At 35.5% G+C, this 24,161-nt stretch overlaps 1 protein-coding gene across 1 annotated transcript in view; it reads left to right on the top strand.

The window, feature by feature from the left end:
* The window catches only part of LOC148946908 (uncharacterized), a 161,400-nt gene extending 139,110 nt beyond the window's left edge, over window positions 1-22,290 (top strand). The window contains exons 9-12 of the mRNA XM_089097187.1: window positions 272-510; window positions 6,167-6,347; window positions 17,876-18,037; window positions 19,545-22,290. Coding sequence (XP_088953313.1) covers window positions 272-510; window positions 6,167-6,347; window positions 17,876-18,037; window positions 19,545-19,833 — 871 coding nt within the window. The 3' untranslated portion in view covers window positions 19,834-22,290. The remainder of the gene's footprint in view (window positions 1-271; window positions 511-6,166; window positions 6,348-17,875; window positions 18,038-19,544) is intronic.
* Window positions 22,291-24,161: the final 1,871 nt, after the last annotated feature.

Raw genomic sequence — 24,161 nt, 5'->3', positions numbered from 1 at the left:
GAAATTTGCTTGTTTAAGACCTGACCTAAACCGAACGAACAAACGGCCTTTTTTAATCTTTACTTGTTTGCCTAAAAATCAAAATTTTTTCCACAGCATAGAGCAAAAAATACTAATAGACTCAATCCTGTCTAAATCTTGAAAAAGTTTCAAAATTAAAAAAAAAAGGTCTCGTTGATATAATTATTGCAATAAAAACAAAATTTTCGCATTTCTTTATCATACCCATTTCTATACTGAGATTTCGAACATAGTTCAGTGTATTTTCTAGGTCTGGGAATTCAACTGAAGGCTTTCAGCCTCCATCTTCTACCACAAATCCTGCTTCTTCTGAAGCACCATCAACCATTAGTGGAGAAGTAGAGACAGGGTCCGAGTTCAACAGCCCATGCTGTACTAAGCTACCGGCAACTGGGGTAAACCCTTTTCACTTTGCAGCGAGTAACCTACCTTACAGTAGAGGCATTTACAACGAATCATTTGGGGCTCCTATTAGGTCACATTTGTATGGTAAGAAAAATATTTCACTAACTTTTCAATGACATGATCATGACATCGTCAATGAACCATTGTTCTGAATTTCACAAAAGTTGATAATGTTTCATTGTGTCTGTAGATCCCGATTTTCATCTCTTGTGTTAACGGAACTTTCGTCATTTGCAGTAAGTTTTTCTATTACAATTTTTATCTTATTAGCGAGCTTGCTTTATTTAAGCACCATTATACCCGATATTTATTTTTCGCAGTTACTTTTTTATCATTTCTAATATGAAAAACCTACCTAGTAGTAACGTCTACATTTTTCCTATCGTTTTTCTTATCATTCTACTGACCTCGTTTCAAAAGATGTAAACGAGCAACTCTATTTGTTACTGTAATTTTACAAAGAAAATAATAAAAAGCCCCGTGTTATGTAAATTGAAGAAGTAAATTGTCCTAAACAAAAATATATTTTCGCAAAAGTGACAAAGCCAAGAGGAGAAAAAAATGAAAAATAATCAATCATATCAAAAAATGCATTTCTACGTTTAACAGAATGAAACCTGACCCACATATCACATATAACATGGGTATATTTATTTTACAGAAAGTGGCGTAATTTCATCAAAATCCTTGGGGAGGGGGAATTGGAGCCATTTTCCCAAATCAAGTGAGAATGACAGTGAAAAAGGACAAAAGAGCATTAGAGTACCAAATATATACTAAAAAAACGGACCTGTTTCTCTGGATGCTTGAATTCTGCAGTCTTATCTTAGTTTTGACAAGTTTTTTGGCAGAAACTAAATTTCAGCTGGGAGACAAACCAAGGTCTGGGGACAAAATGAGGTCAGGAGGGGGCTGTTTCCCCCCTGTTCCATGGCAAATTACGCCCCTGTTTACAGAAATACAATTAAAAAGGATATATCCACTCAGAAGGAGCTTTTTTGGCGTTAAGGGTGTCATGGGTCCTATTTATGCATCCAGTCTTTCAGTGCAATCATAATAGACTTATATAACACTATTTTAAATCAATCATCTTGTATGTAACATAGTCTTACCTAGGAATATTAACATAAAAGTGTGAAGCATATGCCTGCATGTGAAGGAATATGAATAGGCTCAATTTCATGAATTGCAAAATTCTTATGAATAAAGGTTGCCCTGATCCTCTCGATGTTTTTTAATTTCCAATCTAAATTTCACCACACAAATTGAACAATTTTGAGATATTCCAACGGGAAAGCAAATAATTTCACTCAGCACTCCCTAATTCCTTCTTGACTAAAGAAATCCCTTATTAATGCTAAGGAGGCCTTCCTTTTTGTCCATCCTGTTTTTCTAACAAATTTTCTCTTCTTGCTCCCACGGAAATGAAGGTTCATTAAGGATTAATTGAACGGAAAGTCTTATTCAACTAAACTTTCCTATTAAGTTGAATAAATATAAACGTGAATGTTGGTTTTTTAACAGTTAAAGAGTGTCTTAAAAATCAAGCTAGTAACTAGTAGTAAATCAATGAAGCGAATTTCAGCTGGTTGTCTTCAGTAAATTTTGAGGGTTTTTTTTTCAAAGCAATGTAAGCAAAGAAAAATAACACATTTCCTAGTTTTAACGTTATATAATTGAGGAAAGTAAACTAAGGAAGCCATAGGTTTGATGATAAGACTAATGTAGGTAGGCATTCTGTGCTGACATTTTTTTATCTACAATACTTTTATGAGATAATTAAAGATGCTTAATTATCTTTACATTTACGTATTTATTATTCCTAATTTAGCAGACCTGTTCAAGTAATAAACTAGCTGTAATCAGACTAGTGTTTTGATGACTGTCAAGTAGTTCAGTCTGTCCAAACAATATTTCCTGACAAGGTAGCCCATATGGGCTTAATGATACTGTCTTATATTTTTGTATTTCTGTTTTGCGATTTCTATTATACAGCCTTAGAAGTGCAGATTAGACCAGGTAAGCCCCCCCCCCCTAAAATTCGACTCATGGGTGCCCATGTTTCCTGATTCCTAAGATGAGCAATAAGCCCTCGTGACTTGTAGTATTTCCGATGGACATGTGGGAAATTAAATTAAGCTTTCTTGAAATCGGATCAACAAAATTAAAACTAGTTTGAAATCTAGAAAATCAATGGGCTAGCAAAATTTTTGTGATTACTAGTGGACTGCTTTTCTTGTGTCCTATTGAACTTTAATTAAAGCAATAGAAGCATTCAAGCAATCTAGGCTGATGCCAGATTTTATTCGTTTCAAATTTTAGTCACTTAGGCAGAGTGATTATCCATGTTTTGAATTTTACATCACTCTTTAATTTGTTATGAGTTTTATTTTACTTTAACTTAACGAAAATTACTTTTTTGGAGCCATATTACATTCAAATTGATTACCTGTGGCTGAATTTTGAAATAGTTTCTTTTTCCATTTTCGGTTCCTATTTGGGAGGAGGGCGGGAAATCACCATTTCCCCAACCGGGAAAAAATAGTTTTGACTTAATGTTCTGGCCCCATAATACCATTTGCCTCAATGACCCCTATCTGCAAAAATTGAGGGGAAGGTGGCAAAATGCATTTTTCAAAATATGGGGGGAGGGGATTTTTTCGATTTGTTTTTCAATGAAGATACCAAGAAATAGATACTGCTCAACATAAATATTAGAAATTTATCTTCGAAAGACAAGAGGTTGGGAGATCTAGGGCAAAAATGCTCCCACCCCTCGCAACTTATGCCACCGCTCACCCTCTACATAAAAATGTATGGCTCCCTTGGGCCTAGGAGCTTTTCCGAAAATGATTATCTGTAAATTTTGATTTACTGCCATGCGAAGTTGCAAAAGTTCCTGGGGCAAAAGGGATTTGGGGCAAAAAGGGGGGCTTGTCGCCTTCCAATTATTTTGGAAACCTAAAAGGGGAATATGAATTTGCAGTGTTCCGTAATATCAACCCCCTCTTAAGATTTTATGGCCTTCTCTTTGTACTAATTGCCTAGGATAAAATTAAGTAAAAAGTTAATACATGGAAAGCATTTAAATCTTTACTTAGTCAATGCTATTTTGTTGACTCTGATAAAAAGATAAAGATTAATTTGGTTTGGTTCTTTATCGTATACCTATATTACCACGATATTCATATGAGGCCTTCCTCAACTATTATACCTTAGATCCTCTAAGGCCAGGAATGGTGCATACGGTTTCTCAGAAGTCTCACCAGACATATTTGAACTAATCTGCAGCCTTGACATCCTCCTGATACAGTCCACACTTCTCAGGTCCTGGTCACACTTTTCTCGTAGATGGTGTCTCGGTTGACCGTGTTGCGCCTCCCCTCAAAGAACAATTCATATGCTGTGTTTGGTATTCAATCTCTGATATACATAGGACGTGGCCGATATCTATCTCTTACGCCTTAGAGGTTCAGTAACAAATGACTGAGCGGTTTCCCAACGAAAATCTACGTTGGTAATCTTTTTGGCTGTGATAATCAAAAGTGCGATATATGCCATATCTGTAACTTTTCAAGAGAGCAAAAAAAAAACGAAAAAAAGTTTGTCTGCTGTGATAGCTCTGAAGGATCAGGCTAATAGGGATAAAGTGAACATATTCTAAACTACCTCTTTATGCACTTTTCAGTGGTGTAAATTACATTTAAGTATTCAGACCGAATTTAAAATCATTTCATTTTGTGGCGTATGTTTCCTTTTTTCTTGACAAAAGAAGGAGACAAATGCAAGTTCCCCTTGTTATAACTCCATAAGATAATCCTTGGTACTCCTATGTTAAACGTATTCGTTTATATACTGCTAGTTTGGTTAATGCTAATGAAATGAAATAAAATAGGACGAATACATGACAGTTTAGAAGCAAATTCGGGCTATATATTTGTACATTAGGGGGAGGGGGGGTAAAGCATAAAATATATTAAATACGTAACCTAACCTAACAAGAGACATATACCCGGTTATAATTTAGATTTCTCGTGCTTAGTTTATCTATAACACATCTATAAATCATTTTCGACCAAAATGGCATAGGCCTATGTCTCACTTTTAATTATTATAGCCGCTTTCCTGTCGTGATCTGTTCAGGATACCTCCAAAGCACATATTTTCAAAGGTTAGGACACGTTCTTCCAGCTGGATGTTTCTTTTTCAGTATCTATTGCTATCACATTAAAATTCCGGAGATGGAGCTTCAAGCGCAGGGAACATTTTCCTGTGCCAAGAATTCCAACTTGTTAGAAGCTGATGTCATTTGTCAAATTTTCTCCTCCATGTCGTTGGCTATTTCTCCACCATATTCAGTCCAAGTCCTAGTTGCTTATACTCTTTGACCTGCTAAGTTACTTTATCTTTACATTTAGGCATCAGCAAAGAGGATATGGCCATGCTCTTTGTGCTACTGAGATTCGTCATAAGTCTTTCTGTGACCTTGTCATATATGGCGCTGACTTGCAACTTCAGTCACTATTTACCTCCTTAAAAAGAACAATATCATTTGATAATTACAGACCAGAGATCTGTCAGCAGTTAATCTTTACTCCGAAGACTGAAGGCTGACTGCCACAGAACATATTCCATTATAATAAAAATCAGGAACAGGGACGGGACGCATCCTTGCTTGTGCCTAATGTTATGTTGGGGAAACGCGCTTCCCAATTTTATGTGAGCATGGAGTATTTACTATCTTCATAAAGCATCATTTTAATTAGTTTATCAGGAACTCCATAATTTTTCAAAATATCCATTAAGTATCATGGTCAATAGAATGAACAACTTTTTAAAATCAATGAAGAGTAGGTATAGTTTTTTTCCATTTTCAGGACTCTTCCACTATCAATATGAGAATGAAAATTAGATTGCAGAAAGGCCTACCGGGTGTGAATCCTTGTTGTTTTTCCCTGAGGTGTGAATCTAGGCCTGTTCTTAGGCGTTGTAGTTGCGACTAAGGCTAGTGTTTTACTAGGCACTGACGGTAAGTTGACGCCTCTCCAGTTTTCATAGATGAGCGCATCACCCTTCTTGAAGTATTTCACTAATACGAGTATACGTATGGTCCTACCTTTTGGAGTGTTTTACTATTCCAGATGGTAACTGTGACTTTTTGTAATGAATACTTACTAAATTCACCTACCGTATGTCTTTGCTCATGATTGTCTATTTACACTATACTCGTTTGTTTTTTTATTTACGCATTCGCTTGATAGTTGTAGTGATTCACCACATAATTTAAACATTAATATAAATCCAGGTACGTTCGGGATTTCGTTTTATTATCTATTTCTGTGATTCAATAACTTTTTTAAAGCCATATGTGTTTTTTATATTTAATGATAATGTCGACTGATGCCATTTTGAGGATTAATATATTGAAAACCAAAATGTTTAGATACCTGATTAACATTTACCAGTTCTGCCTAAAGTTTTAGTTCAATACCTAAAGTTTCCAGAAAGACACGTTTTTTTACTTTTATTACTAAAATGGTTTTTATTAAACATATTAAGGACATTACCATAGTAGACACCATAATATTCTAGACATTTTTTCATCAGATAATTGGCAGATCAAAATGGAAATCACCAGTGTGTCTCTTTTTGATTTTTCTCCACTGTTTCTTTAATGGACTTAATAAACAGTGAATATTTTTGAAGGGACACAGTATTAAGCAAAATTTCCTTATTTTAGGTTATAACTCATTCGGTGAAAGACTATATAATGAATTTGGGAATCATTCTGAGCAGCCAACATATTCTCATAGCTCCATTTATGGAGGTAATTCCAGTTCTTCATACCCCAATTCAACACCAAGCTCTTGCTACACAGTATCATCAACTACTGGATCTTCAGATTCGCTGCCTAAGGAGAAGTAGGTACTCCTCATAAAAGAAGAAGCTATATTGTCAAACAGTTCATGGTAACGAACTGTAAGTAAAGAATGACCCCTGCCAACAGTAATGAAAACTCCAAGAACTAAATTTGGCAAGAACAAACACACCAAAATATTTTAATTTTTGAGGGGATTCCAAATATTAAGATTCATTAACTTTTAAGCTAGTTATTGAAATTATTAGCATAATAAAATATTGAGATGGGGCCTTCTTTGAGTAGAGAATCGAAGCTATAGTGCTCTCTTCAAAAAAGTGCTCGTGCCATCGTGCCACTAACTAGAACTCTGGCCCACAGTAATGTCAAGCGACAATCTTAAGATTCAAGATTTAAGTTCTTAGATTTAAGTTTATTGTTAGAAAGTGGCAAGAGAACCTCCGTTGTTTTTACGAGAGGTATGAGCTTCTTGCTGGATTCATGAATGTGAGATTAAAAGTTGGAAATTTGCAGGTAATTCTTGGTTGATGCCATAAGGATGGTTTTCATTTGTCCTTAGACACAGCCTACAATGTGATGGAGGGTTGTTCTCTATGTTAGAGAAGACTATCTGACATAGAGATGTGCGACAATTCTCTGATCCTGTCACGAAAATATTTATTTTGAGCAATAAAAACTCCACAAAGGAGTATTTTCTCACAGACATGGAAGTACCGCCATCTACATTTACAAACCGTTTTTGTTTGAGATTTTGGTTGAGTATGTGATTTTTCTCTGTATTTCGGGCTGAGGTAGAGGAACGATATTACATGTGCATCTTAAACTTAAAGGGCTCTTGACCGCTAAGAAATTTGGTGGTTTCCCTTTTCTCCTTTCTTAGTAGAGATATCAGAACGTAGGCACACGTCCAGAAAATCAAATTCTGAACTAAGCAAACTAAAATTTTCAACACTTCTGATATAACTGATCAACACTTCTTGAAGAGCTTAAGTACTATTTTGCACGAATTTCTTGTGCAAAAATATTGATAATTTTGAGAGGCTGAGAACTTCTAGGATTTTTATACAGAGTGGGGGGTACACACAAATTTACAAAACGCATCAAGAGTCTGTTGATTTGCATTTATGTTTCTTTTCTTCGAGTCGGAATGTTTTTTGTGGGTGTGAGGGTCAAACACAATACCTCCCACCTCCCCCCTGAAAACAGCCTTGATTGTGCCCACTAAAATCTCGCGCCATGCTTTAGCTTTGAAACTGTCTTTTGCTAAGAACTAGCAAAGATATATATGTAACATCCCAATTTCAGATCAAACCGCATAAAAGTGCGTCATTTTGCGTCACACACACAAAATTTTGGCCCTTCTGTCTAGTAAAAATCTTGAGCCATCAAAAAGCTAGTATATTTACCCAGCCTTCAAATTTTAAAGGCCATTGAGTCTCACTGTCGTGCATTCGTCCATAAGCACGCTTACAGTCCGTACAAAATGAACGGTTGTTATACGGAACTTGTGCGTATTATTATTGAAGCATACAGAGTTTTACTTAGTTGCGAAGCAGCTATAGAAAAGATTGGAGGACAGTGGAGTTCTTTCTTTTTTTGGGGGGGGGGGGAGGGCTGTTTTACGTCCCATTTTCAGAATTCTGTTGAGAGGACTCTAGATCAATATTGATGGGGATTTACCCTCTAGCATCCCTTTATGTGAAAGAACATATTTAGAATAAGCTTGCAATATGGTCTCTAATGGAGTTAATACCACTTACCATAGAAATTTTTGTAGTATTAATTATCTTACTGTTCGGTACAAAGGCAAAAAAGGTATCCAGGAAAATGGTTTGTCAAATGAATTCCACTCCTTTTGAAAATAATTCATTTCAAGACCTAAGAAATCGTGTTTGGCATTTCAAATACATAGCAATAAAAATCTTCTTAGGGGTGTTTTTTTCAAGAATGTAGTTTAATTTAGAAGCATTCTTATGTTAAATTTTGACTGCAGCGTAAAGACCTAGGAGTTTTAAGGAGGAGTCAACTTCCATCAACTTTAGATTAAATCTCAATACGATAGAAAAATGGCCAAAATTTAAGTAAAAGTGACTTATATATATATATATATATATATATATATATATATATATATATATATATATATATATATATATATATATATATATATATATATATATATATATATATATATATATATATAAAAAAAAATATATATATATATATATATATATATATATATATATATATATATATATATATATATATATATATATATATATATATATATATATATATATATATATATATATATATATATATATATATATATATATATATATATATATATATATATACATATGCGTTTATTTAAAAACCAGTGGCCATATACACAAAAATAAACAACAAAAAAGAAAAAAACAATAAAAAAAGAACAATAACACTCAACAAATTTAAACTACAGCTTCTTTCCGCACCTTCAGACTATTCTTTATAAAACAACCTAACGCAATAATTAGGTCCTTCGTAGTAGTCCCCAAAACACCCGGGATTGCGGTACATCACCATGAAAAAAATTATTCCTAAAATTCACCAAACTTTGGCATCTCCTCAGAAAATGGTCCATCCCATCCCCAAACTCCCCACAGAGGGGGCAGGCACGCCTACTTCCCGAGCTATCCTCATCATAAGACTCCCAGTATCCTTTACACAGAGGTATGCAATTTGCCCGCACCTGCAACCAATACTTAAGGGTTCTCGACAGTAAATTCAGCTTCAAATAAAACTCCTCTCCATACACATCTTTAATCTGTCTATAAAATGCAGGCTACTAGACTTTTCCAGACCCATTAGCCAAATTAGAATCTCTTGTTCCCGAAGGCACGATGCAAACTTACCGAGGAAATTATCAGGTTTACCTAGAAGACCCTGCCCCTCATTCCGTGCCCATGATGAACCAGCATTATTCAACAGGGCTTTAACTTGGTTTGGCCATGCTGCCTTTTTGGTAATACTCAACATCTCTGTGTAGGCCGCTTTCGCCAAGCGGTTATCAGGCAAGCACGTAACCTGTAACCAAAACTTAATCATTTGTATAGTCCTCATATGCCGCAGATCCTGCAAACCCAAATCACCCTTTAGTACCAAACTACTAAAATTATTTTGGAGGCCTATAACTCTTTTAAAATACATAAACTGCAGAGATTCCAGCTGTATTACCGTAGTAGTCCCCCCCAACTCACAGCCATAATGGGCAACAGGTAGGACTTTAGTCATAAAAAGGTACTTGTACATCTTCATATTTTTAATTCCCATGATACTTTTTTGTCTAAGTAGAGCACAAGCAGCTACCTTACCACGTGAAATCATCAATTTAATGTGCTCAGTCCAATTCCCATTTGCTGCGACCACGAATCCCAGATATTTATACTTTGGGGTCACTTTTGTTGCCTCATCTTTATAAGTAAATGAATAATCCTGAGGTCCATTGGGCTTCCTACTTTGGAAGATGAAAATCCCTGTCATAGATGCATTGTTCAATTCTAGGTAAGCTTCAGTTAAATTCAGAAGAGTTTGGAGTTCCTCGGCTGATTTGGCCACTAAAGCTGTGTCGTAAACGAACAGCAAACAAGAAAATAGGGTATTCGTGAGTATTACAACTGGGGCCCATCTATTTTCAAGGAACTCTGCAAAATCATTGATATACAGACTAAATGTTTCGGTGACAACGTGCATCCTTGGCAAACTCCTCTGAAGGTTCTGAATGGCCTAGATTCACCTTTTTTAACAATAAAAAGCATAAATAAAGTTATCTCATATATGTTCATTAATAACATAATAAAAGGCCTGGGTAGGCCAATCTTAACAAGATAACGGAGTAAAACAAATCAATACTATCAAATGCCTTTTGAAAGTCCAAAAACGCGACAAACAGCCTACCATTTACCCTGCAATGTTTTCCAATAAGAGCCTGGAGTATAATATACACGATCTTTAGTTGAATAATCCTTTCAGCATCCTCCAAGGGTCTCACTGACAATATATTTCTTTTCTAGCCACAGCCCTAATCTACCATCTAGAACCTTTTCCAAAAATTTACTAATTGTTGGCAGTAGAATAATAGGTCGATAGTTACCATGCTTCATCCGGTCACCCTTTTTAAATAACGGCATTATAACCGACATATTGGCCAACTACATGAAATCAGGACCGCATTATACGAAGTTAATAGAACTGGCAACAGGGGCCCAATTAATTTCTTATACATTATTGACGGAATTCCATCAATACCCGACGAAGATCCTCCACGTTGGCTCTTGATGTATTGTTTTAGCTCACTCTTTGATATTTCCTGAATTAGCTGGTAAGAATGCTCTGGGATGGGGAATTCACTGACCACTGCATCTATCGGCTCAGTATACACTTGCGGGTAGATGGGTGCCTGGCCAGCTGAGTTTCTTTGATTCTCCAAGTCTTCAAAATAAGTCGGCCAAGAGTTAAATTCTGGGATTATTTTTGATTGGTCACGCGGCCCACGTAAATACTTCCAGAATTCCTTCAGACTGGCCGATATATAAGCTTGAAAACACTTCTCTTGCTCTTTAATTTCACATAATACTTTCTTTCTCCTTACTAAAGCCTTGTGTACTTTTCTAGATAATTTAAATGTTGATAGGGCTTCTTGTCGTTGCTCTGGGCCATTGGCATTTTTTACCTTATTTAATAAGCTAAATAGGCATAACTTACTAAGTTTACAATCATAATCAAAAGGACGCATTTTTGGCGGCATTTGTTTCAGGGCCCGAGCAGCCTTTTTATGGAGGAGTTGTGACAGGCAGCCAGTAATTATTTCAGGGTCCGAAGAGAGTTCCCATAAACCCTTTAACTTTTCCAAAATCTCTTCCGAGCAAAATCTATCTTTCAGCGTTTTCGTTTCTTCATCTGTCCAATCTTGTTGTAACCGCCTTATAGTTTGAGCTCGGCATATACGGCTAGAATGAGGGAGAGAAGGAAAATTAAACATCCTAGAAAGTTTGAGAGAAAATTTATAGGAAAATGATTCGAACCCAGCACGTGGAGAACCTCAAAATCAACAACGCCGGCAGCGAACTCCACACCAACAACGCGTAATCTATAACACTAGGATTTGGCCCGGAAAAGCAAGTGTACTCACCTCCGCCTCTGTCCTTACCAAGTCTTCCATTACAAATTGCTAAACCATTCTCCTTGCAGTATGCCAATAAATTTCTCCCCCAAATATTGATTCTTCTAGACTGATCGTCGCTGCTCCGTGGCATCCCAAAGACCTCAGGAAGAACCTCCGCATTGTCATCTGAAAAAAATTCAGGAGTTTTCTTTAATACGTACGAAGTATAGGCATTAAAATCCCCTACTACAACCAGATGGTCCCCTGGGAACTTCTGTTGAAACAATCGCGTTTCTTCATGTAGTATAGTCCGCGTGTCTTTAGACGAGTAGGAACTATTTTGAGAGGCAAGATATACAGAACCTACAATTAAAAATGTACTCTCACACTTAAATCTACCCCACGCTATATTCTCTGATTGGGTCGCAAGTCCCACTGCAGAAGAAAATGACATCTGGCTAAAATACATAACCACACCCCCATAATACCGATTTTTCTTAGAAACTTTTCTATTCACTGCACAAAAAGAATAATTATGTAAAAGGAGGGGGCACTGCAGATCATCCTCACAATTATGCCAAGAGTCAACCCCGCAAAATATATCCAAATCACTCAATAATGCTAATGATGTTTTCTCTTTAAAACCTTGAATGTGCCAGCACCCAATCCTAAGTTTGCGGTAAACAGACAAAGGTATATGGCCACAAAGGTCCTAATTCTCGTTCTCGTCACTCATATTCTCAGAGGAGTCACCAGCTCCTTCTTTAAGGGTTGAATTCAAACCATTCGACTTGTCGGTTGGTGCAGTTTCGCTACAGCTCTCGGTCGTGCTGTTTCTCGGTTTATGGGCATCTTCGGGACTAATGATGGTTTCTAATCTCTTAGTGGCTTGCCCACGAGTAACCATTTTGAGCTTTTGATCAGGCCAAGCCGCATTCTTTTTAGTGCTGGCTCCGAAATTTACAGTTTCAGAATTTTGAATTCCCGGAGGTTAGGGGGGGGGGTAACTTGCTGAGGCTGTGATCTGGGCACAATACAAGATTTAGCAGCCAACGTTTCCACCCTGCCTGTGACTTGGTCATAATAAAATGTTTGGCCCTCAATCAGAAGGCGTGTTCCTCTTAATTTGGCGTCTTGTCCACGGGACAAAATCTCATTCAGCATTGGTCTAAGCTCTTGGCGAGATTTACGTTCTAAATAGGTATAATCCGGGGCTAATGAAACATCAACCTTTTTTAAAAGCCGGCCACTACGCAGGACTATGTCGCGAAGTTCCCGATTATTAAATTTCACCAAAATTGGGCGCACCGCACCTGGTTTACTTTTTCCCAGGTGAAACACATCCTTAAAATCACGCCTGGTCAAACTATGCTGGGGTAAATAGCGCTTTGTTGCCGCCATAACTTTTTCTACTAGACTACTTGGAGGTGGGTTTATTGACTTCAAATCATAAATGATCAGATTTTGCTGTTTAATTTCTCTTTCAAGTTGCACTGACCTTTTCTTTTCTTCAAATAGTAGGTTCTGTAGCTGGTCGATTTCAGATCTTACTGCATCATCCCGTCTGCCTGTATCAGTTTTGAGGGCCGCTAATTCCGATTCGATCGCAGAAACGGTATTGGCAACATCTTGAATCTGATTTAATTTAGTATCTATTGGCAACAATTTTTCAAGGATTGCTCCGATCCCGGTTGATTCAGCCATTTCCAAAATTATCATTCGACCCCTTCCAAATATATTATGTTAAAAACTAACAACAAGAAACGAAAACTTACTGGCAAGGGGGGCAATTAAATCCCCCCGCTTTCCAACAGTGTCTTGCAATAATCACGTTCGCCAATGCTATAAAGCTTATCCAAAGAATGAAAAGTCACTTGTAACTTTAATCCTTTACTAGACACTTTCGTAATCAGCGAATTAATTATATTTTTGAGCTCACACAATCCAGGTCAACTATTTCACACAGATGTTTACGATTTGAAATTTAGTTCAATACTGAACTATATATTAGGTGGGCTACTACCCTCTCTCTTAATACTAAAGCCTAGTTCATGATTTATTTAAACTGTAGTAGTATCTAGAATGTGTTAAAACTTTATTGTAAACCCCCTAGGCCCCTTCATAAAAAAAAATTCCATGGTAACTGACTGCAAGTAAGGAGCTGTGCTCTTGGGATAATCTAAACTCTGAAAACATGAATTTATAAAACAATATATACATCACATAGATCTGGTTTTCAAGGTAGTTCCAAATATATAAAATTCATTAAGTTTAAGTTAACTTATTAGAGGGTTAATATTGTTGATTTATTGTTGAATAATCTCTGAAACTCTGAATCTTTGCTATCCTTGTTGATGAGGCAAAAGACGTTTCTAGTAAAGAACAATTAGCGATTCTACTCAGGTGCATATCAACTGAAAAGTGGTGGAACCGCCAATCGGCTGTCATTACATGCAAAAGCTAGAAGTTGAAAGCTTATCTGCCTCGATTTGTAAAACTATAGAAAATCTTGATCTAGATTTGAGGTTTTGCATTGCCCAGTATTATGACAGAGCATCCGTTATGAGTGGGGAATTTAACGGACTTCAAGCAAAGCTTAGAGAGAGGCATGGGCGCCCATAAGCTGAATTTTAGGGGGGGGGGACTTACCTGGTCTAATCAACGCTTCCAATGCTGTATAATAGAAATCTCAAAACAAAATATAAAATATAATGCAGCATCATTCATTCAGGGGGAGGGGGGGCTGGAGCTCACCTCTGCCCCCTGGCCCCCATATTGGCGCCCATGGAGAGAGGGTGCCTCATGCAGGTACTTTGCACTGTCATACACACAGATTAAAATTTACTTTGACTGATTGCCTAAGAAACATCACAGAAACACAGAAATTTTTTATCTGTGGTGCAAAGATTTTATGTATTTATATCATGCAACTGCACTCAACATGAGATATTTGCAAAATCCAAGCATACTAGTGGGTAAAAACTTTTGGAGCTTAAGAAGATCGTCCATGTTCGCTGGTTTTCCGCAGTCCAAGGTAATGACCAGATTTGATTGTATTGTTACTGTGCTCTCCGTGGTCTCTGATAGTTTGACGGTAAGGCAGCGTGTGAACCCAACAGGCTATTGGACAAAATCAACTCGGTCTCTTTTGTATCAACTTTGCAAATGATGGAAAAGGTGTTAGTCACTGTAAATTGTTTCAGAGCAATTTCAATCAAAAAGTTTGCTCAGAAAGCTGAGAAATGATAACGAATGGGTTAAATTAAGTGGAAACATACCCAAATTCTTGACTTAACATGATTTTATGCAATAAAAATTTCCACTATCCAAAGTCAGCGCTCGAAGCAAGAGAACTAAAGTTATTTCCATAGTTCTCAAAGACGTTCTTTGAAACTCAACAGCCGGTTAACGCAATATCAGTCGGTTAGTCCAATCAGACTTCGGTAAACTTTTGCATATTGAGGTAATAGACCGTTTCTCGAGCAAGATGGACTAGCATACCAATTAAAATGTGCCTCTGTACATTTTATCTAATCAAACAGCTCGTGGTTACAAACTGTAAGTAAGGAGCAACGTGTCTCAATAGTAACCGAAACTATATGAAAAAACAATTTTGATAACAAGAGATACATCAAAAGAAATGAATTTTATGAATTATATGTAAAGTTCATTAAGTTTAATAATAACCATCAAAAGTTGCGAGCCGGAAAAAATTTGCCCAATTCTTGAAAACGAAGGGAAACATCCTTAAAACGTTAATCGATTTTAATAAAAATCCTGCCATTAGATTTGGCATACTAGAGCACGTATTATAGAGGTTTCAAGCTTCCATATGCAAACATGTGGATTTTTTTTTTTTGCCAGAAAAAGTATTTTTTTTACACACAAGTATTTATCCAATAAGAGTCATACTTACTCCCTATATTTACCCATGCCATTTAAACAATTTTGCCTCTCAATTACTCGGACTATCCGTCTTGGCTTTTTTCTACAATTAGCCATGTTTTGATGCATACTGCAAAATACTTGATTTTCAATTCAGAATCATTGGAATTTTCTCTAAAGTCGCCCGAGCAAATTTTGAGATATCCGAGAAAAATTTTCCACGGAGGAGGATGTTTGACATGATTTGAAAAACAATCAGAAATTAATTTTCGAATGGTAGTACGCTTTGGAGCGGTCAGAAATTTGGAGCGGTTTCCGAGATTGGAATTTTCACGGAGGGAAGCTGGATTTCTCGCCGTTATTGGAAAAGCGATCATAAATTAAATAAAAATACAAGTTTTTTCAACTGAAGGTAAGGAGCAACATTACAAACTTCAGACGATCAGAAATTATTCTGTATATGAGGGTGGTTGCCCCCTCCTCAATACCTTGCTCCTTACGCTGAAGTTCGACTTTTTGTTCCAATTCTTTAAGGACGATTCCTGAAACCCAAAAGTTGTTTCATTAGGATAAAAATCATGTTCTAAGGCTATAAAATACTTTAGTGTGAAGAGCGAGGTATTGAGGAGGGGACAACCCCCTCATATACGGAATAATTTCTACTCATTTTAAGTTATAATGTTGCTCCTTACTTTCAGTTGAAAAAAACTTGATTTTTATTTAATATAGGATTAAAAGCAGCTCTTATCAATAAGAACTCACTAACATTACGGAATTTGCATAACTTGGCAGAAAGAAGTATCCCATATAGGGCCACAATCTTGATAGCAAACATACAAAATTCAAAAAATCTGAAAACACTAGGGTCATGGTTTCAAGCTCCCATCTGCAAAACTGGGATAATTTAGTATATTCCCTGAAAAAGATATTCACGGATAAGTGTTTTCTTTACAAGATCATCGTATCTAATCAGTGGCTTTAGAATACTGAGATATGGAGCATTCAACTTGAAAAAGATATTCACGGATAAGTGCTTTCCGTACAAGATCATCGTATCTAATCAGTGGCTTTAGAATACCGAGATATGGATCATTCAACTTGAAGATAAAATCTCCAGGGCCCTTTTCACGCCACAAAAGAGATTTATCCAAAGTAACGCGCCAACCTACGCCGTTTTCTTGCAATAAAAAAACAAAACAATATTGGCCAAAAATATGTTTTTGACTATTCAATTGACGTAGAGCTATAAAAATCATCATTATGTAATCTTCTAGTTTCAGAGGACAAACTGCAAACTCGTGGTGCTTTTTCCCCTAGGAATATTTATACAGTACACGAAATGAGCTGTAATAGCATTGAGTGTTTACTTTATTATGTTTTTGAGTACAGAGTATTGTATAGTTGCCTAACAGACATTTGGAAAGTGTCATTGAAATTTTTCTATCGGAGAGGGGGGATACCTAAAATTTGAAAAATGTGTCTATTGTTCATAATGTGTTTTTAAGTCCAAATTTTCCATGACAAGCTTTTCAGATAAATTGGGCATCGGGGGGGGGGTTCAACCCGAAACATATGGAATGGGTCTTTAGCGGAGAGTCGGAACGATAGTCCTTCCCTCCAAAAAAAATAAAAAGCATTATTTTATGGATCGATTTTGCTCGTGCTTTTTTATTTTCCATTTAAGATACTCATTTCACCATTACTTTTATTCTGTACCTTATTATAGTTCACCGAGGTAAAATAGACTATATGGTTGGTATAAAGATTGGTATACCTAATGTTTAATGCTTAAATTTCTATTTAATGGTGTAAGAATCTATAAAAGCAAGAAAAGGCTAAATGATTAACCTTTACAGATGGCTCTTTATAAGCTCTTTTTTTAGAAGGTGTTCTGAGGCAAAGTAACATAGTCTAAGTTTGTACATGCTTTTTTTTTTAAATAAAACATAGATTGTGTCAGATTTTATGTTTTGAGGCAAACTAATAAAACATAAGCTTGTATATAGGGTGTAGCTTAAAATTCACCTGTGTAAAATTCAGGGACTCTTCTATTACCATTTCTATACTACTGAGAATAAAAGGGACTTTCCTCTGAAGGAATTTCCTTCTAGACGTAACTGATCTTACAGACAAATATTTCTAATGTTTTTTTTCGTACACTTTTTGGGGATGAAACCAATTAAAAAAAAAAAAAGAATAAAAAAATAAGACAAAGAAATAATATTAGGTAATAAATGAAAATTACAAATAATGATAAACACGAAATAAAGAATAGAGAAAAAATAAAAATGATAATATTAAAAAAGTAAGAAACAATAAGAAAAAGCAATATATTATAAAAGCTCAAAATAACGTGGAACCAGAAAAACAAAAGCAAATGATAAAGTTGTGGAACATGGTTGTCATACCTAACAAAGAAATTAAAGCCTTAGAGTTGTTGTTTTTCATCAGCATGGTTGGCCAATTTAGTTTTAATAATTATAATTTAAAACATGCTGTATTTAATTTAAATTAATTTTAAAACTGTATTTTTTTTATAGTTACGATAGTCATTCTGTCAACACTAGTGATTCAGAGGTTCAGTCTCCGAGATGTGATAGAAGCTCTGGAACAACTGTATATCAAACTCTAAAAACAATGCCAAACTGTCCTAAAGTTTCCCGTCCGCATTCAAACATTCAAGAAGGAGGGAATCTTTTAAGGTACTTTTTATTTATATAGACTATTTGTGACCTACATTTTTATCAGGGCCGTCACATTTTGGCCAGAATAACTTAAAATGACCTTGGAAAAACCCATTTAAATATGATTTGATAAGAAAAGTTAATAAAAAGTATCTAAAAAGAGAATATTGAATTTTAAGCCCTCCAAAAACCTCCTCCTTACCTAAAAAATATTGGAAATCACTTATAGGTTTTAGAGTCGATCGTAAAACTTAATTTTATGATGAATGATTAAAAAAATTTCTGGCCTGTCATCGAGCTCCTTTGTCAAAAAAAAAATAGTCTAAGTTTGAAGTTGATCAATAAATCTTTTTCTTTATTTGAGTTTCCCCGATCAGTGCCAGGTATTTACGTTAAATTTTAATATTTGCATAACTCTAAATCGAGAACGATTATTATTCCTAAGAAATTTTACTCGCCCAGATATTTTTTTTTTTTTGGCGAGAAGTGTTCGAAATATCTAAAAGGAAAGCCAGGGCTGCCTTTCTTATAGTTTTGATAACAAGTTCTCAAAAACCAATATTATTATACGAGAATCCCTCGCCCTCCCTCCTTCATTGCAGGTAAACACAAGAATATATTCTTTTATATTATACTTAAAGTCTCCAATCAAACAAGAGCTGTCACTTAGCAATTTTGTTTTTTTAGTCCAGAAATATTTTTCTGAAGGAGAGGAGGTTAGGAGCTAAAAGTGTAGGCCCCCTTCCTTCCTATGCTATTTTTCCGAAGAGCCTCTCTTTTAAATCGCAAAAAAATGAAACAAGCTCCAAGTTTTAAGAATTTTCCATCAACTAATAATTAACAACCCCCTTATAAATGGTGAAAAACTATATACCTCTGTCAGTATATTTATGACCCTTCAAGAGAATCAAATAGGGAAATGAAGCTTAAAATAATTGAAGCTCACCGTTCTTGGAATATTACAGAAACACCTTTTTAACAATCTGGATTCAATCAGTCTCTTTGATTACTTTTAACACCCCTTCAATATGCTCTAAAAGTTTCAACTTACCTGTTCCTCAGATACCAAAGATACACCCTTTTAAAAACCTTTATGCAGACAGTTTTCATTTTTATTTGGTTCAACATCCCCCCTCAACATAGCCTGAAAGTTTTGACTTAACAAGGTTAGCCACTTCTTAGATAATGCAGATAAGTTATTTAGTAGGGGGAGGGGGGGGCTGGTCACTCTCTTTTTACTTTTGACTCTTAACAGTGACATCGGATTTTGTAATTTCCAATTGAATTAGCCACCTCCGAAGGTTTTACGACCACTTCCTTCATACGAAGTGGCCTGGAGAAAATTAATAAATGAAAATACGTTGAAGCCGTTTTGCTTTTTACTTAAGCAGCGCAGTTGCACTGCCTTTGATTCTTTACTACAACTGTTTGATGTCCACATAGCTCCAACAGCTCTAACCTGACAACTCATAAAAAAAAGATAGCCTTTATCATTCAAATAAACATTAATCAATTTCTTTTGCAGGGCTGAATCGACCCGTGATAGAAATAGAAGTAGCAGTATACCGTCTGAAAAACTTTATGCCCCATACCATATCTACTCCACAGAGGAATCTAGTCAATCAAAAAAGCATGAATTAAGTGAAGTTGATTCTACTGGAAAAATAGAGATACGTCCTAGTGTTGAATCGTTTAATGGTGATAATGGTGTGCAATATTTTGAATCCTATATTAACAAGTTACAAACATTTTGTTCTGATCCATATCTAGATTCAAGACAGTTTGACAAAGCTTCAATTTCACCCATATCATGAATCTTATATTTAACGTATTTGTCGAATTTGGTGTTGTGCTGTTAAAGTTTTTTAAGTACTGCCAAAGCGGTTAACTGTGTTTCAAGTTTTCTTCTTCTTTTGAATAGAGTGTGGGTCTTCATTTATACTGTAAGGTGCCTCAAAACATCCTTACATAATAAAACTTGTCTCCATATGTAAAAAAAGACTTGGTTTATAAACTGAGGCTACTGGTTTTGAGAACTATGTCTTAAATATACTCTCTTGATAATCGGATGTTTATACAGCCAGGCAACTTTCAATCTTCATGTTTGAAAACTTACATTAGGACATCCTACTCTTGTATTACAGGTTACAAAGTTAAAAATTTTTTTTTATTATTCTAAAATTTGTGTCTCTTTCTAAACTATTCTAAAATCCTTTACTAATTTATTCTGTTCATTTCAAAGATGCAAGGTGCATAAGGCAAAATAATATTTTTAGAGACTGCTTTATGAATTATAGTTTATTGTTAGCAGCAAAACATATAGTTTCTCATCATAAAATTAAACTCCGCCAGATATTTTTTTGTCTTCATAAATTTTGATGTTTTATCTCCAAATCTTTTTTTCCTATGAGTATTACTCAATTTTCAATGCGCCTTATTCATACTAGTTATGAATCCGTGCATAATCTGCTGTTATGTGTTACCAAGGATTTATTGCAAACAATCTGTTTCATATTTTATGCTATAGTTACAATATGGGTTTTTGCCATCATATAGTAAAAATCTTGATCCATTTTTCTTTGGCGGTAAGAAAATCTCTAAAAACAATAGGTCTCGAAGTGCTGCTCTGGCCAGGCCATATCCAGGAGGGGGGATAATCAGTTTGATCCCATCCCCGAATTCTTTTCTCCGATTCGTAAAAAGTAACGAAAATACATACAAATATATTTGTGTTGCTTGTTGGAAATTTTTGTTTAACCCCCCCCCCCCCGCCCAACAAAATCTTGGATATAGCCTTAGATCAGTGTCTTAAGGAAAATTAAGGAGGCCACCAGCAAAGGTGTGCTCTTACCCTCTCGTTGCCTATTGTAAAATATTTTTGTAGGAGAATAATGGGCCGTACACTTTTATGTGTTTTTGTTTATGCCATGACTTAAAAATAAATAGCAAAACGCGGTAAGGAGATTTTCCATGGAGAGGAAAGGCGGATTTCCCAGCACTATTTAAAAAAAAACGATCAGAATTAAAATCAACAAGACAAGTTTTTTTTTAGCTTAAAGCAATAGGCAACGTTAAAAATAACAACAAATTTTTGTTCGTTTTTAGTTTTAAGGTTGCTTCTTACTTTCAGTTGAAAGACATTGTTTTGTTATTTTAATCTGAGTCCCCATCGAGATGGAGAGTAGCTTTAACCCTCTCGTGCTTTAAGAGGTTCTATTATTTTTAGTTTAAAGATTTGAATACCTTTTATGTTCTACTGATAAAATTACTCTGTTTTGAGTTCTTTGCAATTCAGCGTTTATCATAAGGTAGCCTAACTATTACCGTTTCTACTTAGTTTCAAGTGTATTTATGAGAACAGCTAATATTTATTTTGGTCTTTTTTCTTCCTATTTATTTTGGTCTTTTTTCTTTGGTCTTTTTTGAAGTCTCGTCTCGTCTCCTCTCACTCTTACTATCATCTCTGAGAAATAAATACATTTATGCACCACCTAAACTTACAACATATCAATTAAATCTTAAACTTGAGCATTTAAAACTAAATAGACTTTCAGATACTTTCTATATCCGAGAAACTACACAACAGTTTCTCGGAGTTGCCGTTTTGTCATATGATATCCTTTCCATAGGAACGCCAAATTACGATAATTAAGTGAAAATAATTTTTGTCATTCCCTAAATCTCTCAGCTACCTTCAATTCTCTCTGTCCCAGTTTACTAAGCACTAAGTTTAACTTTACTAACCCTAAATTTATGAAAATTAAAAACTTTATTTTATACAACCGTATACAACAATGCAGTTAACAAATGGACAAGGAATTTTCAGAATTTTCAGTTCAATCATTTTTACATAGCCTTAAACCCGTCAAATATTTACAAAATTTATTCAAATATAAAACAAATCAACTATTTTTAAATTGACTGTCTCTATGCTTAATAAAGTTAAATTTAAAGTTCCATTAGTTTTATTAGATTTTTTATAAATGTTTTTGATATTCCTGCTCTGTGACCTGTGTTTTTGTAAAAAAAAACTTATTTTAATACGTCAGATAGCCATATCCAACTTCTTTCTTGTTGACTTTAAATTCTTCTTTGTCTTTATTTAATATGAAAAGTATAAGCTTCTCAACACCTCCCGTTTGCAATTGATTGTGTTTTAACTTTAGTTCTTGCTATATGATAGCTTTTGCTTAAGGAATCCAAGCCTGTGATCTAATCTATTGTCATTAAATGATTTCCATTCCCGTCTGTTTTGAATCAATTAATAAAGGAAAGTATTTTGAAAAAAGAAGCTTTGCAATCAGAAATATTCTAATAGTCGTAAATAGTGTCTCTAATGTGCGGAAAAATGACACAAAACTTAGAATTTTCTTTTAAACTTCAATACAAACAGATGTTCAATAATATAGATGTTCTATGACGCTATTTCAAGAAAATATTTAGATTATACGTTTACAGAAAGAGTTAGTGAAATTCAGGTGGAGCAGAAGAACCTCCTTCGCATTTTCCAAGCTTATTATATCTTACATTATAAAAGGTAAATTGCCTGAAAGTAATCTTAAATTCGGTATAGTTCATGTTCCACAAGCAACACCTTGGAAACTATAGCTAGTAATTTCAATTATGTCTTCTTTTCCCTCATTGTTTAGTTAACTTCAAGGATTAGCTGAAAACTGACGCTAACTTATTATTTGAATCTTCTCTTATCATAGGCAGCGCAATCGCACTGCCTAAGTAAAGAACGATGTTGGCAGAATGCATTATTTATTTTTCTGGGGTTAGACCAGGGTACTTCGTATCGAAGGAGTTGTCATAGAAACTTCGAAAAGGACTCATTCGATTGGAAATTGGAGTGGCTAGTGTTCTTTTTAATAGTCAAAAGTGATTGGAAGGCAACTAACACCCCATCCAAGCCCACCATTTCCCCAAACATATCCAATCAATATTTTGAGATAGCCATTTTTTTCAACGTAGTTAAAAGTTGTGGAAATTATGATTTTGAGGATGGTAAACCCCCAAGCCCTTCAGGGCAAGGGTTGTAAGTTATGCCCTGGGGGCATCTAAGATTTTTATAGAAAATGTTGTAGAAACTTAAAAAAAAGCTCATTCAATTGGAAATTCAAAGGGTTAGTGTCCTTTTTAGTGATTGGAGGGCAACTGGCCCCCCTCTCACGCCCACTTTTTCCCCAAACGCATCCAATCAAAATTTTGAGATAGCCATTGTGTTCAACGTAGTTGAAAGTTCTGAAAATTAGGTCTTTTAGGATTACAACCCCCCCCCACCACCGTCATTGCAAGGGTTATAAGTTATGCCCTGGGGACATATAAGGTTTTCATAGAAAGCGTTTTAGTAGAAACTTCAAAAGGGAAGCATTCGATTGAAATGGCTAGTGCCATTTTGGATAGTCGAAAGTGATTGGAAGGCAACTAACACCCCTTTAACGCCCACCATTTATGCAAACATATTTAATAAAAATTTTGAAATAGCCATTTCGTTCAATGCTGTTGAAAGTTCTGGAAATTAGGTCTTTGAGGATGATAACCCCCCTCAGAGCCCTAAGGGCAAGGGTTATAAGTAATGCCCTGAGGAATATAAGGTTTTTATTGAAAGCTTTGTCGTAGAAACTTGAAAAAGGGCACATTCGATAGGAAATTCAAAGGGGTACTGCCCTTTTTGATAGTCGAAAGTGGTTGAAAGGCAACTAACCCCCCTCTCACGCCCAGCTTTTCCCCAAACACATACTACCAAAATTTTTAGATAGTCATTTTGTTCAACGTAGTTGAAAGTTCTGGAAACTACGTCTTTGAGGATGACAACCCACCACAGCCCTCAGGGCAAGGGTTGTAAGTTATGCCCTGGGGCATATAAGGTTTTTATAGAAAGCGTTGTTGTAAAACTTCAAAGGGATCATTCGATTTAAAATTGAAAGGGCTAGTACCTTTTTTGATAGTTGAAAGTAATTGGAGGACAACTAATCCCCCTCTCACGCCCACCATTTCTCCAAGCACATCCAATCAAAATTTTGGGATATTTATTTTGTTCAACGTAGTTAAAGTTCTGGAAATTAGGTCTTTTAGGATGACAATCCCCTCAGAGCCCTCAGGGCAAGGGTTGTAAGTTATACCCTGGGTGCATATAAGG

Source organism: Artemia sp. Qi Xiang Cuo, chromosome 11, assembly GCF_049724085.1.
Source record: "Artemia sp. Qi Xiang Cuo chromosome 11, ASM4972408v1, whole genome shotgun sequence".
Classification (NCBI taxonomy): domain Eukaryota; kingdom Metazoa; phylum Arthropoda; class Branchiopoda; order Anostraca; family Artemiidae; genus Artemia; species Artemia sp. Qi Xiang Cuo.
Note: the sequence above shows the minus strand (reverse complement) of the source record. Positions and strands in the feature narration are given on the sequence as shown.